The sequence below is a fragment of the Zootoca vivipara genome, chromosome 3, assembly GCF_965207765.1.
Source record: "Zootoca vivipara chromosome 3, rZooViv2.hap1.1, whole genome shotgun sequence".
NCBI classification, from domain to species: domain Eukaryota; kingdom Metazoa; phylum Chordata; class Lepidosauria; order Squamata; family Lacertidae; genus Zootoca; species Zootoca vivipara.
In genome coordinates, this window is record NC_142586.1 from 39,616,949 (window position 1) to 39,635,040 (window position 18,092).

Here is an 18,092-nt window from a genome sequence, read left to right on the forward strand (position 1 = left end):
ATGAGTGCTGCTGGGCACATTGCAAAATGTTTACCCAAGCCGAAGAGCTTGCAAGAATCTTTCTACAATGCTGCTGTAACTTCTAGCTATGTTGTCATGGTTGGCATATGCTAGTACCGGTATCCTCATGCAGGCAACTCCTCATTCACACAAGTCCAATATGTGCACAACTGTGCATATGCACCAAACCCAGAAGTGACCCAAAAACATCACAAAAATGGGTGGGGTGGAACAGGGTGTTTGAAAGCTTTTTCAATTACCTGTTCAGTGCCTCGGAACATTCACCCTGCGTAAAAAAAAATTATTATTTTTTGGGGGGGGGGAGTTGCCTGTACTATTTTCTACAGTTTTATGTCAAACTGAAAATTACATTATTGGGAAGAAAGACAGTGAGGTATTACTGAAATTCAGCCAGTAATAAACTTTAATCTTTCTTCAGTGAAGTTTTTTTTTAAGTCAAAGTTCATTCTATTTACAAGGAAATGTACAAGACTAAACACATGACCTATTCAATAAATTAGTACATTGCAAATATCTATAACATGGAGTTAATCCAGTATTTTGATGTTTTCATCCACTATGATCCGGAGCGAGCATACTTTTAACCTGTTAACAGCAGTATTGGGGAAGAGAGAAAGAGAAAATACCTGTGATTTAAATTTATCCAGCTATGGAATGGCAATATAATTACTGTAGAAGCTCAAAGTAATGCATTAAGAAGTTGTGTAATGTGTAAGTGCTCTAGTATTACAGGGGGATAGTGAGATAAACACAGTTCGTCACAAAAACCATTCAGGATGGTGAAATCTAAAGTCCCCTGTGCAAAGTTCTGAAATGATAGCTTCAAACTGGCTGATGTAGCAACAAACACAATCTTCAGTTATGCACTGATGAGTAAAGGGGCACAATATACCAGGATATTCTGTGAAAGTGGTACTGTAGTGAGTGGAAGTAGCTACGAGCCCCTTGCACAATTTCCATTAATATCCGCTGGGGCTTATGGATGAGAACAGGGGTTGGCTGGAAATAGTGCCATTACTTAGTTGAAATCACTGAGAATAACTCACCTCAGGATTCAACAGCAGTGAACACTTTTTTGTTAAGAAAAGGAATGGCATACATATCACTATTAAAATTCATATGGTGCACAGACTGCATAGCAGAGCTGGGAACCATAAGGAGCAACTAAAATTATGAGCACAGTGCCTTCACGAAGGGCAACTAAAAGAGATAAATATGACTTTGTGTCACAACATACCTCATTCAGTTCTGGAAATAGTTCCTGAATCCCAATATCCAGTAGAACATATGTTAACTAAAATAAAACGTAGAGATAAATTACATCCTGGAATTTGCAATACAGACTGCAGTGACTGTAGGTGATTAGTAAGCCCCTGCTTAGAAGAATTGCCACCTACATGGTAACAAATCCCGAACAATAACCTGAAAGGACTCCCATGGTACATTTGACAGAAAAGTACAACCCCACCCAGATGCAAATGAACCGTTAAGGGCTTATATACTAGGAGATGGAACCATTTTAAAACAAACTACGGTAGTTTAATAGGTTCTATTATTGTTAACTGTAGCTTTGTTGACACTCGCCACTTTGAATACCTGGTCATGACAAGATAAGCTGGCAGTAATCTAGTGCCTTCATTCTGCTAGATCTCACATGGCATATTTTATTAACCTTGCACAAAAGTGTCACAGCGAAGAATTTTGTCATGCCACCGCTGGGGTGGCACTGGCATCACAAATCCCAAGTGATCTTGCCAAACTCTGTATAACCCCCATTCTCCCTGCCTATGCTCCCATGAGCTACCTTACTGCTATCTATTTGAATTTATTTTGGCACCAATATGATAGATTTAGCATTTCTCTCCTAAATAAAATATAATAAATAATAATAATAATAATTTTATTTATACCCCTGGAGGTTGCTCTCACAGCAGGTAATAGTGGCCCCCAACTTGGATGAGAGAAATTAATGGATAAGGCTATCGCTAGCCATGTTCCACCTCCACTGCCCAAGGCAGCATACCTCTGAATACCAATTGCTGGGGAACACAAATGGGGAGAATGCTTCTGTGCTCATGTTTGGCTTGCAAGCTTTCCATAGTTGACCACTGTAAGAACAGGAAAGCGGACTAGATTGGCTCTTGGCCCTGGTTTCTCTCCAGCAGAAGAGAAAAGGAGGTCATTGCAAAACATTACAAATAATGGCTGTGAGTAAGAGCACCTACCTGTTTGTTGAGCACTGGCTGCTGCAGTCCATCAAACAGAAGTCTTATGCCTTCGTATTTGGCCTCCTCTCCAATGCACTTGCCTATCAAATCTGGACAAAATGCCAAAAACGAAACCAGTTATGGCAACTCAAACAAGGAGGAGTAGATACTCAGTGCCCAGGTCATCCCCGGAGCTTTAAGTTATCAACAAAGATTATTCCACAAAAGAGATCAGCTGTGACACCCAGTTTCCCTGAAACATTTGGGCAAGATCAGCACCCCGACATATTGTTTCTGTCTGGGCAAGCAGCACATTTCCTACTGCATCTATTGTTTGGCAAGGGAGTGACTTCATGCCTCGAAGTTCATGAACCAACAAGTGTCCCGTTTGGGGGCACAGAGGCATTATCATGTTCTGCTCAAATGTAATGATTAACCGGCTGTGCCTATCCAGTCTTAAGTTATGTTAACTGCATTGATAATCCTCTGCTGGATGCACAATGCAGTATGACTTAGGTCAAGTCAGAGAACTCTGACTAAATTTAGGTGGAGCGTTCCATAGAACAGAAGAATTAAGTCCTTTACATGTCATCTTGTTGTAGTCATCACAGTTTGTTCAAATACAAGTTCTTTATATCATGCACAGTTAAGAGAGGAAATCCTTTGCACTCAGAGGCATATCTAGGGTCCCTTGCACCCTTAGCAAGGAGCAGCATTAGATTCAAACTACAAGGTGGCATAGCTGCCAAGTTATCCCTTTTTTTAAGGGAAATTCCCTTATGCTGAATAGGCTTCCTCGTGAGAAAAGGGAAAACTACGCAGCTATGCAAGGTGGGGACAAATGGTAGATAAAAAGGCCAAGCAGCTAGCAGCAAATATGTTTCTGTGTGCCTGTGACACTGGAGTTGTGGGCACCCATGCTACTGGGAAAGTGTCCCAATGAATGTGGCACACCTCTTCTCAGCATAGTATGAAGAATGGATGTAATCTTAGCATTCTACATAAGTGGGAAGATGGTTGCATCACACCTAGAGTACAAGAAAGGCCCAGACAGAGGAGCCTCAAGCAAGAAAGGAGCATTTTTGGGCTGGGGAAAGCACCATAGGAAAAGATACACTTAGCAGCAGATATGAAGGAATCCTTCTGATTGTCTAATGAGACTGCATAGGGACATATTTTACTGGAAAGCAGCAAGCACACCTTCAGCAAATATGCCCTTTGCATTCTGGGAATCCCATCCTCCTACAATGCTCTTTTTGAAGCATTAAACTATGAATTATCAAAGACATGACACTGTATCTGAAATGCAGGAGGGTTCCAGAGGAATTTGCAAGAATCTAGCAACGCTTATGCCACTGCCAAAATTGTTAAAGAGTTTATACAACCCACACCAAATTTGTCACATGCAAATTTCTATGATCTATATAGGTTTTAGAAATGCAATGCATCTCAAACCATCTCCCAAGTCTTTCAAGCTAGAATGCCTTAAAAATGTGCACCCCTGAATATTTGTATTAACATGTGCCATTTAGCCTGATCAACTTTTGGTCATTTAGCATGCTTCTCTTGACAGATCATGCTGCAAAAATACTGAACCTGGAATGTATTTCATCATTTCTTCAAAGGTCTGTTTTGCCCTCTTGTGCTTATCCTGAGGAGATCGAGGTTCAGAATTCTCACAAAATACAGCATCTGAAACAAAAGAAACCCATTTTTGCTCTGGGGCTATCATCACAGGTTGACTGTTGCTTTAATTCTTACTTGAACTTCAGTTAGTTAAATGCAAAAGATACTAACCTTTAAAAAAAGCCCTTTAGTTAACAGCTCTTGCTGAGGTATGCGCTAGTTTTTACTTTACGCAAAGACACACAACAACAACAACAAAGGCAACTGTGCATGTACCAAAATAAGTTGCAAGTACAAAACAGAGCAAGTCTTTTTTTATCAAGAGAATAGCTCTCATTTGTGTGCACAACTTTCCACTAACCTCTCAGAAGTGTTATAAGCGACACCAGGCGATGCTCCTGAAAGAGTTGCTCTAGTTTGTGCTGCAGGTAGTAGTCTGTGTACTCCTCTAAGGTGCGTTTGAAGAGAATTCGCCCTCCCATCAAGATATGGTGAAGCCAATCAGGAATATGGAAAACAACTCTTCCTGCAAAATAAAAAAATTCCTTCAGTAGCACCTTAAAGACCAACTAAGTTTTTATTTTGGTATGAGCTTTCGTGTGCATGCACACTTCTTCAGAGAAGTGTACTCTTCCTGCAAAGTCATTATCATTACATATATTTAGTGTATGGGCATGTTTTTTTTATTTTTGGAACCTGTAATACGAGGCAAAACCTCCTTATCATTTATCATGAGAAATGTTCACAGCAATAGCGTGTGTGTGTGTGTGTGTGTGTGTGTGTGTGTGATATCAATATTGTGTGATCTTCACAACCTGGATAACCATGGTAAGCCTCAGGAGCACCAACGACTCTGTTGTAATTTGTGTTATTCCATGTCCCACCCCACCCTGGCAGCCATATTGTGTTATGCCACACCTTCTATGATGACTTGTGTGCATAGCACTTTCTCAAAATATCCCTCTTGATTTAAAAAGTAAAGTAAAGGAAGAGTGCAGAAGACAACATAGGAATACAAAAACCTGCAGTTGCTGGAGCTTTCCTGGCTGCTGAGAGATACTCTTTTTGTGGGAAGGGGGATTCTGGTGGCATGCCTGGTCTCTGAGTTCCATCTTTAGTGAGTGGTTCCTATTTGTGATGAAACATCTACACATGGTAAGTTAAATCCCATTCTTCTTCCAGCCGCCGCCTCCGACTCAGCAGGGCTGAAAGAACTGTCCACTGTTACTGAATATGCTCATCAATATTATTTCTCCCCAAACTTCAGAGATCCCAGGGCTTTATATACATTGTGGTGATTTTAGGAAACAAAAATTCTGTGGGTGGCAAAAAGTGTTCTCTCTGCTGTAATTCCATCAGCACAGTTGTGACCAAAGTCCCACATTGCAAAAGGAGAGAGAGAAAACAGCATTGAGTCAGTATGGGAATTGTGCCAATAAGAAAACTTTCCACACCCATATCTTTGAAATGAGATTGATCTGATCCTGGCACAAACTCCCAACACACATAATATGTTGTATTAACAGGCCCTCTGCTGAAACAGAAAAAACCAAGACATGATTTCTCACCAATGTACATTAAGTAGTCATAGACTCCTTCAACGGTCATCATTTCCATAAAGTAGTTCTGAATTTGTTTTCTCTCTAAGTTCTCTGAGCGGTTTGCGTTGTTCTTATACAGGTCATTAAAAAGCTGGAACAGGAGAGTATAAAGTTTTCAAACAGCAACATCACACACAAAAACCACTCTACAGTAATTTGCAGGTTTAATGGAAGCCGCATCACTTTTCTCTGGCAACAACAGAATAGCTAAAGCGGTCAGAAGTTCTGAAATGCTATCCAATATTACCATAAAAGGGATGTTCTATTATTTTGAATGAAATTATTTGAGAGGTTGAAACATCAGCTTTACTCAGTTTTTAGCCATGTCAACCATTAACCCCAGTCTTGCAATTCAGCTATGCCAAAATGAAGTCTTCACACCTGTGACATTCTGACTTTGAAGGAATCTGAATGGAGAGGGAGGGAGGAAAAGACAGGATTGAATGAACCATGTAGCCTGTTCCTGTACATGGAAATGGTTTACAAACTTCTCCCTCTCAAACAGCAGCAACTGCCCTGCTATGTACGAGGACACGGCTTTTGAAAAGGAGGAAAAGTTTCAAAGGCAATTTGTGAGATGGAATGATGGGGATCTGCTGTTTAAGGGGGGAATCAAACTCTTACTAGATTTTGAGTGTGCCTATGTATAATTCTTTGGCTCCCAGTCTACAGACTTTACAGCTTATTCAATCAGACAAAAGTTATGGTATAAATAGGTATTGATAAAAGCAACCAAGTTATATCTGATTTTGTTTCTTACCCTAGCAGACATACCACATACCTTTTTGTTGTTTTCAGAAGTAGGGCTGAGAATAGTAAGCTCGGGTTTACTTGGCTTAGGCTTGGGAGATTCACAGGAGTTAATAAAATTTATAATGAATGGCTCCAAGTGCTGGCCTTTCTGAAATTAACCAAACAATAGCTATAATGGAACATTTTCAAAAGAAAAGCTCTCTGGGACAAATCTACTACTAGTTATTAAGGGGGGGATAGTAATTACAAACACAATTAATTAAGTTATACCCACCTCTTTCATTAGCTTCCCTGGGACAGATTTTATAATTTTACCTGCAAAAGAAATAGTAGGAAAAAAATAAGCAATGATTTGCATTAGCAATAACATAGCATTAACGATGTTCCTCCACTTATTTTATAGAATTGGGTTATATCCAGCTACATCATACGTAAAGTAGATGCCCTGCAATTAATGGGTATATTAATTTCAATAAGTCTACTCAAAGCTGGATGCAATCTGCAAAGTTTGTCCCTTGATCTTTTAAAAAGCTAAATCCTCTTTTAAATCATGACTGCACCTCCTATCATTCAAAGCCATTGTTGCTGTTGTGTATACTTAAGTATTTCATGCATGGAATGAAACAGATAAAATATATACTTAGTCTCACTGTGTTAGTATTCTTGTTTTTCATACTTTAAGTAATGTCTTATTTTGCTCAGAATTACCAAAGAATCATAGAATCTTAGAGTTGGAAGGGATACAAGGGTCATCTAGTCCAACCCCCTGAAATGCAGGAATCTCAGTTAAAGCATCTATGACAGATGGCCTAATTATCTAATTGTCTACTTGTTTGTAACACCCTTCCCATTAGTCATGCCTTTGAAGGTGATATAAGAGAACACACACGTTATTATCTACATGATGATGAATGTTTGGATCCAGACTTGCTTTTCCAAGAATGGAAGGCTCCCTCAGTCTGTGGAAGGGACTTTGACAGAGCAGAGGCTCACGCTGTTAAAATTGGCAATTTGTTCCAATGTCTCCTTCTTCTTTCAGCCTCCACATCGCGTACCATGCTGCTCAAGAGCCGTTCCCCCAATCCTCCGGATCTTGCTTTTCCGGGAGAGGTGGCAAAAAAAATCACCTCTTTCCTTCTGCCAGTGGGACCACCTCTGCATCGTTAGGATAACATAACTGAGTTTTAAACCACAGTCGTACCTTGGAAGTCGAACGGAATCCGTTCCAGAAGTCCATTCGACTTCCAAAACGTTCAGAAACCAAAGCTTGGCTTCTGATTGGAGTTTCCTGCAGTCAACCGGAAGCCCCGTCAGACGTTCGGGTTCCAAAGAACGTTTGCAAACCGGAACACTCACTTCCGGGGGGTTTGCGGAGTTTGGGAGCCAAAATGTCGAGTACCAAGGCTTTTGGGATCCAAGGTACGACTGTATACTATTTAGTTAGCTACCAAAGAGAAAGATTTCTATACGCACATGGGAACTTCTAATTTTCTACTCTCCAATCATATGAATCATAACTAGTTTAGACAGGTGAGAGAAAGCAGTTGTGGGTGTGTGGCAGGAGGTGAAGGAATGTTTTAATTGGTTAGAATCCAACATTTGCAATTTTGCCCTCAGCTATAGGGTTGTTGTTGTTGTTGTTGTTGTTGTTGTTGTTGTTGTTGTTGTTGTTGTTTTACATACCTAGATTGACGTCAGGCAACATTTTATCAAGAAATTGAGTCTCTCCACCATTCGGCGATAAGAAGTCAGCCAAAAGCTGGCTGTTGCTTAGTTCTGGATGTTGTGAAAGTTTCTTTGAGGGAGACAAAAAGAAAAACAAGCAATTACACTCAAATTAGCTTCTCTCTAGGACTGGAAATTAACTGTTAAATGTTGTGAGGTAAAAATCATGAGATACAATTTGAATTAAAATGCCATTTGAGATCATGATCATTCAAAATGTGTTGCATGAATATCAGATGGCAAAAGTACTGAGAATGGAAAATTGATGAGGAGCAACCCAAGCTATCCACAGAAATAAGTACATCTCAAGTGAAGTTTCTTCATACCTGCAGATATTCCTGAAACTCCTCTCTCTTTGACATCAAGAATTCATAGTTCTTTGGTCCGATTATCCTCTTTGAAGGAAGCTGTGCATCAGGGAATGTACCTGATCATAGCACAATATGTAAAATGCAGTTAGAGTGGAGAATTATTTTCACTTGTGCTAAAATGATATGTAAATTTTATCAAAGTAAAATGCTAGTTAAACCTCCCCAGGAGGGGAGGAGATCAACATACCATGAAATTCTGTTAGCTTTGACTCAAGAACATAAAATTCAAGGTATTTTCTGTAGACCGACCAGTGTTCAGGTTTGTGACCAACTGAAAATACATACAGATATATTTTACTTTTCCCTCTTATTAATCCAAGAAGGGTTTTAAAAAAGTTCTACAGGCAAATGTACAACTCTAGGACAATTTGGGAAAAGTCCTCAGAAGGTGGTACTATTATTATTAGCAATAATATCCTGCTGCAGTCATGCCTGGACCTTTTAAAGATAAGATTTACAAAACTATAAATACAAAAGTAAATACCCCAGCCATCCTAACAGGTGCAATGTTCAATAATAGTTTATCAGGGTTTGAGACAATGCATATGGATTTGCTGGTTCTTAATCTTTTTTAAAATCTTCACAGGATCTTGAAAATAACTAAGATAAAATGAGTGTGCATCAGAGCTGGCAAATCAAGAGTATTAAGGATTGTAGGGTAAAAAGGCATACACTTGTAAAGGGACCAGTACCTGCCATTCTGTCATTCCTTTCCACATCAATGCAAAATACGGGGATTCTCTCTTTCCTTTGAAGAGGGGGGTCTTCAAAGAAGTCCACATACGGGATGGTAATTTTCCAAGCTGCAAGATTGCGAGGGGTATTAGGTGTGCTAAGTGCCTCCACGGGAGAATCATCTTCCATTACCACGATGCCTTCTTCAATCTACAGTGGAAGATTCATGCATCAAGAGACCATTTTGAGCCTATTTTATTCAAGGTAACTTAAAATGTGTTTCCTCATGTGAACAAACGTATAATCACAGAGCTCAGGAAAGCTTACAATTCAAAACTTACAAAACAAAGTACCGTATTTTTCCGTGTATAAGAGGCCCCCATGTATAAGATGCTCCCCCTATTTTTGGGGACTCCAAATTAAGAAAACACCCCTCAGCACTACCCATGTATAAAACAAGCCCCAATTTTAAACCTAATTTTTTGGTTTAAAAAACCTAGTCTTATACACGGAAAAATACAGTATTAAATTGTATTGTATGAAAGAAACAATAAAAACCCAGTGCTTTTTTTTTCTTAAAAAAAGAATGTTTAGGGGTACTCTCATTTTGACTCAAGAAAATCACCATTTTATAGTTCAAATCTGGGAAAATAAATACAGTACTGTAAATGGACAAAAGTACAAAGATTCATGAAATGTTTAGGGGTATGTGTACCCCTGCGTTCCCCCAGAAAAAAGCACTGATAAAAAACCAAGGCCATATCTAAAGTTTCAAGAAGGGGTGGGGAACCTGTGGCTCCATTTACTATCGGCTCCGACCAGTGTGGCGAAAAATGAGGGGCAGCGGGTGTTGCGGCACTGCCACAACAGTTCCTTATTTAGCTATGTCTGAAAGAATCTGCCTTGAACACAATATACACAAAGTGGCACAAGCTCTCAAGAGAGCCAAGCAACTTCTTCAAGGATGAAACTCGTGTGATCGTATTCACTCACTTGTGTTGCTAATCGGTAACCATAAAATGAAGCAAGACAGAACGGACTGAAGTGGGGATGGGGAGCAACCATACAACGGATTGGTGGCAGCATGCGGTGAACAGGACAGAGGACGAGTGTGCAGTCAAAGCTGCTAGGACAAAGAAGAACCAACTCACAAAGTCATCCTCTCCCTCAGCCAGGCCATAGTTGGGCAGCACTGCGCCCTCCATTGTGGTACTCTTGAACACTCCTTTAATTTTGCTACTAATACTTCTGATTCCGGACGATTCTCCTTTTCTCTGCAGGCTCCTACATGAAATAAAAAGGGAAATGCATACTGCGTAGCTATTCCAAGGAGAGAAAATGGAAATACCGCAAAGGGAACATTGAAACAACTCTACTGCACGAACAATTCATGAACACATTTTTTTGCCCCAATCCAGCAAGGGAGACCAAAGGGGAAAGGAGCCAGGCTTCTGCTAGTAATAAAACCATACAAACAGATGTTCTGTGTTGCCAGTTCTGACATTCCTGGTCACTTGGTAGAGTAAGAGGAGGACGCATTCCTGGCACATGCACACTTTGTCCTCTATTCAAAGCCCTCTGGATTGGGGCCTATGATCTATTTCACTTTAGCATTTACAACAGGGGTGGGGAACCTTTGGCCCTCAAAATAACTACACCAGAGGCGGTTTTAGGGCAGCACAACTGGTTCCCCCACAATGGGCGCCATCAGAACTACCTACAATGGGCGCCTCAAAACTACCTTCCAAAAGCCCAGCATAGCATGAGGGCTGGAGAGGGGTTGCCAAATTTTGGCCTAGTTCAGGGCACCATACTGCCCTCTGACTACCTCTCCTATCATCTCTGACCATTTGGTCCATGCTGGCTGGACTGATGGGAGTTGGAGTCCAGCAACATCTGGAGGGCCACAGGTTCCTCATCCCTGATTTACCGTGTAAATTTCACACTATATTTAGAAATTGCAATAAACTATGGTTTATCGTGATGGGAACAAGCATACCCCTCCCTTCTGGGATCCCATGCTCACCGTCCCCCACTTTCTCCGGAGCGACCATGAGGATTACAGGAAACTTTTGCTGCCAATTTCAGTTAACCACAGTTTAGCATGCTGCCCAAATCCTAAACTATGGTTAATCTTAACTGTGGTTTGGTGAAAGAAGTCAGACTGATAACCCATGATTTGAAGTTAAGCTTAATCACGCTTCATTGGGTTTGACTGATCCGAGAAACTGCAATTAATCAGAAATGGAGCAGAGAGCTCCCTTAAGAGTGGCTGGGGAAACTCAGACAGATGGGCGGGGAATAAATTGATGATGATGATGATGAAGAAGAAGACGTTACACTGGAGGAAGAGTGGGAGGATGTGAATCTGGAGGTAAGCTAGGCTTGTCCCTGTCACATCAAACCATGGTTTCTCATGACATCTGAATGCAACAAAAGCAAAACAACATCAGATGTGAAATGCTGGGTAGATGGAAGGAATGTTTTTTATATTGCAAGGGCGTGTGGGCGTGTGAATTCAGACACAGTAACATTGTTAATGTGTAAACGTATTGCACCCTCCTCTTGCCCCATCAAATTCTCTAGGGCTCAGGCTATCCAGGGTTAGGTGCAGCAGGCCAGCTTTGCTTCCTGCCCAAGCTCAGCAACCAGTCTCTTACAATGGAGAAAGCCAACAGAAGCATTTGGGGACAGCACTAGGATGGGCTGCTAAACCTGCTCCGTGGCCTTGATGATGCCACTTCTTGATAACCTAACTTATTCCTGTCTGCACAGCTCCCTCCTCATCACCCGATACTGTCTGGGAGAAGAAGGCTTCTGTTTCTGGCCAGAGAAGTGTGATGGAATGTTAAAGAAATGGCTCAAAATATACAGATTAAAAAAAAACATAGCTTTCTGAAATGCATCCCTCCAAGTCAGGCATGGCCAAACTTGGCCCTCCAGCTGTTTTAGGACTACAATTCCCATCATCCCTGACCACTGGTCCTGTTAGCTAGGGATGGTGGGAGTTTTAGTCCCAAAAGAGCTGCCTGCTCCAAGTTCTGAATGTGGGGGAAATGAACTAATTGTTTTCTTACTATAGCACCCTTTCTGTCAAATACAAAACAGAAGCTGATGTAGTAACAATAATCAAGGAAACTGGCATTTCATATTGCAAAAATCACAGTGTGTGGTATGGGGGGGGGGGAATGCTGAATAACGTATGTTTAAGCTATTGTTTAACTTGCACATACATAATCAAGCATTTACACAGGCATGTGTGATATGAAATGGCCCTAACTTACTTTAAAGCAGCAGGGAGAGATGGCAAAAAGCCAGATGGGAGGGTTAGGACTGACTGAAAATGAGGGAAAACAGACGCAGACGAAGCCTCCTGGCTGGAGAAAGCAGCTTGCCCTAAAGAAGGTGGCTTGATGCATGGCTTATAATCTTGCTCAGAGCGAGAGCAACTTATAACAGAGCATCCAGAAGGCAGCAAATTCAAATGAAAAGACAGACATTAGCCAACAAATCTGCATTCCTCACGGAAAAAAAAGCCATGCTTCACATATACGGCCGCTTCATGCATGCGCGCTGGCCTGATGCCCTTACACCAAACAAAGCCAACTTCATTTCCTACTCTAGAAACACACCAAGCATCCGAGTGGGGGTGGAAAAACCCCACACAAAATGTGGGTCTTATTCAAAAAGCGGTAGTAATGGTAAATCAAAAAAAACGGGGGGGGCACTATTTGGTAATAGTTATGGAATAACTGGACTGTGTTTTCTGCTAACAAAAGCACTGCTAAACAGAACAGGGTCTTCAGATATCTGTTTGTTAACCCTTACTGTTCTGATTGCAGTGTGCATCTGTGGTCATACTGTATATAAAACCTCAATGGGGAATAAGTGCATTTAAAGAAAAAGGAAGATGCACAACCATTTGACCCAGTTATTAAAATAGCATCATTAAGCTAGGATCAGTACAACAGGTGGCTAGTGATTTAGGAATGCTTAGTGGCAGATTTCTAGAGTTCAGAAAATATCCACGAAAAGCTATGCCTTAAAGCCAAACCGAATGCCATTTTTGCTGATGTTTCAAAACAAGATAGAAATGTGTAGTTACTAGCACTATCACTACATGACTTGAGCCTGAAAATAGTTTCCATGTATTTTTTAAAAAAATGTGTACAAGTGAAATATAGATACATTGTAAACAAGCAACAATGGCATGTCAGCTCAATTTACTACTGTATAAACAATCCAAACAGAGGCTACCTCTCCAGCTAGGCAACTAATAGTATTCCACAAGCCAAGAAAAATAGTGAATCCCGTTACACTTCTATTCTACTCAAACAGTGCAGTTAAAAATGTTGGTAGCTAGCTACTATAGTGGCTGTCATTTCCAAATGCACTTGGACGTATCTGCTTTTCTTCATAACAGCCTGACCTTGCATTTGCTTACATATTTGATAAAAAGTACTGGCACTGTTTCATAAGGTTTGTGACGCCACAGTTATGCTTGCTTGGAGCTGAACGTAAATTTAATACACTTGGCGAACCTGCGCATTGAAGATGTAAAGTGGTCTGCTGAACTGATGAGATCACAGCAGAAATCTGATTTCTCCTCTTTTGAGCCCTGAAACAATGCTGCAGCAGGATGGCCCCATTTCACACACACACACACACACCTGGGCAGGACTTTTGTGCCTTTTACAGCTATAGAAGCAGGTGACACTTCCACGTTAGTTGCATCTGCATGCCAGGAAATGCATCATTTGCATAGATTTGGGGTGGGCAGTTGTTAAGAGGAACGAAAATCCTTCCCAGAATACAAATGTCAGCAATTATTTAAAAGTAGCAAGAATAACTGAGGGCTGCAAGGAAGACATTCCTGAATTATTTTCATACTAATGAAAGTCATACTAGTTCTCTTTTTTTCCTTTTTCCTTTAGCCCCTTATTTTAGCTGCATTTCATTGCATTCCAACCCAACTGACAGCATGTAAGCACCAAAGAGATGTCCTCAGTTTTTGACTGTGTTTTATAACCAGATAAAATTTGTGGTTGCCAATGAGCTGGTTATTCCCCTGATATGACGCTGGGCTTCGGAGGTGCTTGGAAAGAGGTGTGGTCTTACCACTCCCCTTGGTTTGACTTGAGAGCTATCACAACTGCAAGCCCTCTTTCCACACTTAAAATCATAACATAGCTAGAATGATAGAAGGCAAGCTCTCTCCACCTTTTTGTAAGCTCTTAACCTTGAGTATAATATATAATTTACACACACACACACACACACACACACACACACACACAATTACTTGGCCATTTGGCCAACTGTGTTTTCTTTTAAAAAAAGAAAACGTTGTTTAATATTGATTCAATAAAATAACACATTATGTACTTTAAAAACTAGCTACTTGCACTATTTTAAACTCAGAAACCAAGCCCAACAATTACATGAAATCATAAAGAATTTTATATGAGATATTAGAATACTGAGAATTACAGACAGACACAACATGCACATACTCCAGAAAGGCAATTGTTTTTCACACACCATTCTTCTTTAGATAGGGAATAACTCATCTACAAACAAAATTCGGAGCTACGTAGCTAATTAGGAGACTGAATAGCAAAAGTTACTTACCACTAAGCATAAGAGGACTGTATTATTGCTAAATAGGCAAGGGTCATTTCACATGCAATCCAGTCCCATGTATGCAGAGAGGGCTTCCCTACTCTCAGCACAAAAAAAGCCTGGAAAACCTGTGCATTCACAGTCATAGAACTCTGCCTGCCATATTGCACACCTGTGACTCTGGATCCCAGCCATGTGTATCAATAAATCTGGGTTGACAGTATCTGTGCACATGCAGAAATAGAGATCCCCTCCAAGAATGAAGTGGCTCGAGCATTTTAACCATACCAATGCAAACTGCAAATAGGAGGGTCTGCAATGATGTGCTGCTTGCTACCATCAAGTTGCACTTATCTATTCATTAATTCTCATCTTTCCCGAAGCAAGCAGACACCTGCGATTCTCAGGACACAAATCCTCTCCTTGCTCAAAGACGACATGATACTAGCATGTACCTAAACCCAGGAAGATGGACTTTACTTAAATTGTTGACTTGTATTTATTTATTTTTACTTGCCATTAATACCCTGCCCACACCCATAGGCACTGTGTGGCATTCATTTTAAAAGCTTTATTATTATTATTATTATTTTGCCATTCATGACCATATTCCAACAGTGGGCAATCAATAGTGTCCACGGGTCATCTTTCCTTTCCCCACCCCATGAAGTGGTCTGGTGCCAAGGGTGTCTGGTTGCACAGAAATATAGGAAACGTGAGTCTGACAACTGGGACCATCTAACTGGGTGCTGTCTACAGCTGGCATCCCCACACTTGGCCCTCCAGCTGTTTGGGGACTAAAATTCCCATCATCCCTCACCACTGGTCCTGTTAGCTAGGGGTGATGGGAGTTGTAGTCCCAAAACAGCTGGAGGGCAGAGTTTGGGGATGCCTGGTCTACAGTGCCTGGCAGCAGCTCTCCAGGGTTTCAGAAAGAGATCTCTCCCAGCCCGACCTGGAGTGCCAGGAATCAAACTAGGGAACCCTTTGCATGCAAACCCATGATGCTCTACCATGGAGCTGTAGTGCTTCACTAGAGCGTGCCAAAGACAGGGAAGGTACTGCGGTCAATGTACGACAGTCCATTTCAATGATTATTTAACATAACATGCTCAGTTCCCTCGAGTCTGTATTGAAACAAAGTATAATAAAAGCCGAATACATCTGACAATCTTATTGTTTCAAAAACAACAAAAAGGCTTTCAAAACATGCAAGTATAATAAACCTACTTGTTTGATTTAGAATTGCGTGTTGGAGATTCATCTACTTTTAAGAGATGCCTGAAAAACTAAGCCAGGAAAAGAAAGTTAAAAATGGCTAAGCATATCATTTCATAATTATATTTTCCATAAGAAAAGCAGACGATTCATTTGTCAGAAATACTTCAAAATAAAAAGACATATTTTGATACCATTAAATTTGAAATTAACTGTATTACTAGGATCTAAAACAGTGGTTCCCAATTAGCTAAGTACTGCTGACACCTGGTTTTCCAAAAGCCAAGCCATGGACCCCTTGCGTTTGAAAATGTTGATATCTCTATGGTAGTTTTTTGTTAAGTGAATGGTGCCATGGACTCCCTTCCGTGGGTTACGCAGACCCCTGAGGTCCACGGACCACCAACTGGGAACTACTGATCTAAAGGATTTCTGTAACCTGCTCTTAATCAGCAGAAGTGTCATTTCATGACACTCCTTATTTTGTCTCAAGGTGTTAATATAATCTGGGGGGGGGAGAGAAAATCATGAATGGGGAACAATATCCATGGCATTCTATTGAGCGTTTCCCCAGTTATTCACATTGACAAGAACACTTTCTCTCTCCTTGTCCCTGCCTCAGCAGGCAAGGCTTAACACCTCATCGCTGCCCTCTGCAGGAAGTGTGGTGCTAGTTCTTTTCCAATGGAGTTTTGCAAGTCAGGAGAAGGGGTTTGCACAGGCTGTACCCTCACTCTCTCCCCACACAATTTTCTGCAAGGGTAAAGGGCTTGGGTCAAGTATTTCTCTTCCTCCGCTCTTCCTCCTCACCCACCTACACAGTTGAGGCAACTGGAAGGTCTATATTCAGAGGTCTATTTTTTAAAATAGAGCATTATCACTCCATGTTAGAATTCTGCCCATGGAGAATAGCTAGCACCTTTGAGCTAAACCTATTTCAGAGACCAAAACTCTGTAATAATGGAAACCATCTTAACTAAAAACAAATGGGCAAGTACTAAAGCCACTGTATTGCATTTCTGCTTTTGAAATACATCTGACCAAATAAATATGAGCTTTCTCTCATCTTTGGGCTTACCTCACCACTGTGACAGAATCTAGGTGTAAATACGCTCTCTAAGAGAGAGAAAACATGTTCATAGGCTTCAAAAAGGCATCGCATCCTTTGCAACTTCACAACTTCATCATAGGGACCTTCAGCAACTACAGGTGAAAATGCGGAGAATGTTGATGTGCAAAATATCAGCAGCATAAAAATGCACAGTAATAGGAGGATTAAATATTCTCATGGAGGGCCTAAATCACCAAATTCTGCTCTCTTGATATTGGGAGATTGACAAGAGCAGCTATTTTGGTAGTCAAGAAGAGACATGTAGGGGTGGGAATGTCAAGGCCACCAAGTTTGATCAAGCCATGTGCTTTGACTACACTGGTACTGTACAATCTGGCCCAACATTTCTATTATCCTGTGGAAACTGGCAACGTAAGGGAGAAAATAATTGCAGGTGCAGAATCAACTACCAAAGGGGGCCACTTCTTTCACCCAGTCTCACTTACTACTTTGTATCTCTTCCACAATGAAAGGATCGAATCTAATTTTGTCAATGCTTTCATCCAAACAGTAGGTTTTGTAGATTTTCTGTACTTCTTCGTGAAGGGACATCTTTTCAGAATCCGACAATTCTGGCTGCAAAATTTTGTCGTTAAGTTCCTCTGTTGGTGGAAGAAAATGAGAAAAAAGGGCATTATTTCTGAATATTGCAAATATTCCCTTCAAAGCAAAACCCTGGAGCGACCTGCGGCTGTCAGGGAGCAAGTTACAGGCAGGAAAAGGGAGAGCCAAGCAGCCTCCGCAAAATGCAGGCGGCTTTCAAACAGCTCTGCACTGCGCTTGGACTCTGAGTGCCTGTTCCCAGCAGGGGAAGGGGTATGCATCACAGTCAATCTGAGCCAGTGAGCAGAGGGTACAATCCTGCTAGCTGCAGGGGTCTGCTTTGCTGGCATGTTATCTGAAGGGAACACACCGAGGAAGCAAACCACTGAAAAGGGTATGGGCCAAGACCACAAAGGTCCCAAAGGCAGGAAAGTGAGGCATGGTGGGGTGTGTGTGTGTGTGTGAAAAAAAAAACTAGCTACTGTCCCTGTGCTGGGGCTGGCCATTCTCCAACCATCGCTTATCATCACCACGGTGGTGCTGATGCAAGAGTTGGTTTGGGGATCAAATGGCAAGTGAGATGAGTCCAGCTCAGTCGGCCACGTCCCATAATGCAATT

General features: G+C 41.2%; 1 protein-coding gene across 1 annotated transcript in view; it reads right to left on the reverse strand.

Moving 5' to 3' along the window:
- Positions 1 to 406: 406 nt before the first annotated feature.
- Positions 407 to 18,092, reverse strand: part of SNX14 (sorting nexin 14) — a 33,341-nt gene continuing 15,655 nt past the window's right edge. The window contains exons 13-28 of the mRNA XM_088665957.1: positions 17,377 to 17,532; positions 16,898 to 17,022; positions 15,832 to 15,890; positions 10,131 to 10,263; positions 8,997 to 9,189; positions 8,492 to 8,575; positions 8,260 to 8,360; positions 7,892 to 8,003; positions 6,483 to 6,523; positions 6,237 to 6,356; positions 5,423 to 5,546; positions 4,216 to 4,380; positions 3,825 to 3,920; positions 2,247 to 2,338; positions 1,259 to 1,315; positions 407 to 606 (exon numbers count right to left, since the gene is read on the reverse strand). Of these exons, the coding sequence (XP_088522083.1) occupies positions 571 to 606; positions 1,259 to 1,315; positions 2,247 to 2,338; positions 3,825 to 3,920; positions 4,216 to 4,380; positions 5,423 to 5,546; positions 6,237 to 6,356; positions 6,483 to 6,523; positions 7,892 to 8,003; positions 8,260 to 8,360; positions 8,492 to 8,575; positions 8,997 to 9,189; positions 10,131 to 10,263; positions 15,832 to 15,890; positions 16,898 to 17,022; positions 17,377 to 17,532 (1,694 nt within the window). The 3' untranslated portion in view covers positions 407 to 570. The remainder of the gene's footprint in view (positions 607 to 1,258; positions 1,316 to 2,246; positions 2,339 to 3,824; positions 3,921 to 4,215; positions 4,381 to 5,422; positions 5,547 to 6,236; positions 6,357 to 6,482; positions 6,524 to 7,891; positions 8,004 to 8,259; positions 8,361 to 8,491; positions 8,576 to 8,996; positions 9,190 to 10,130; positions 10,264 to 15,831; positions 15,891 to 16,897; positions 17,023 to 17,376; positions 17,533 to 18,092) is intronic.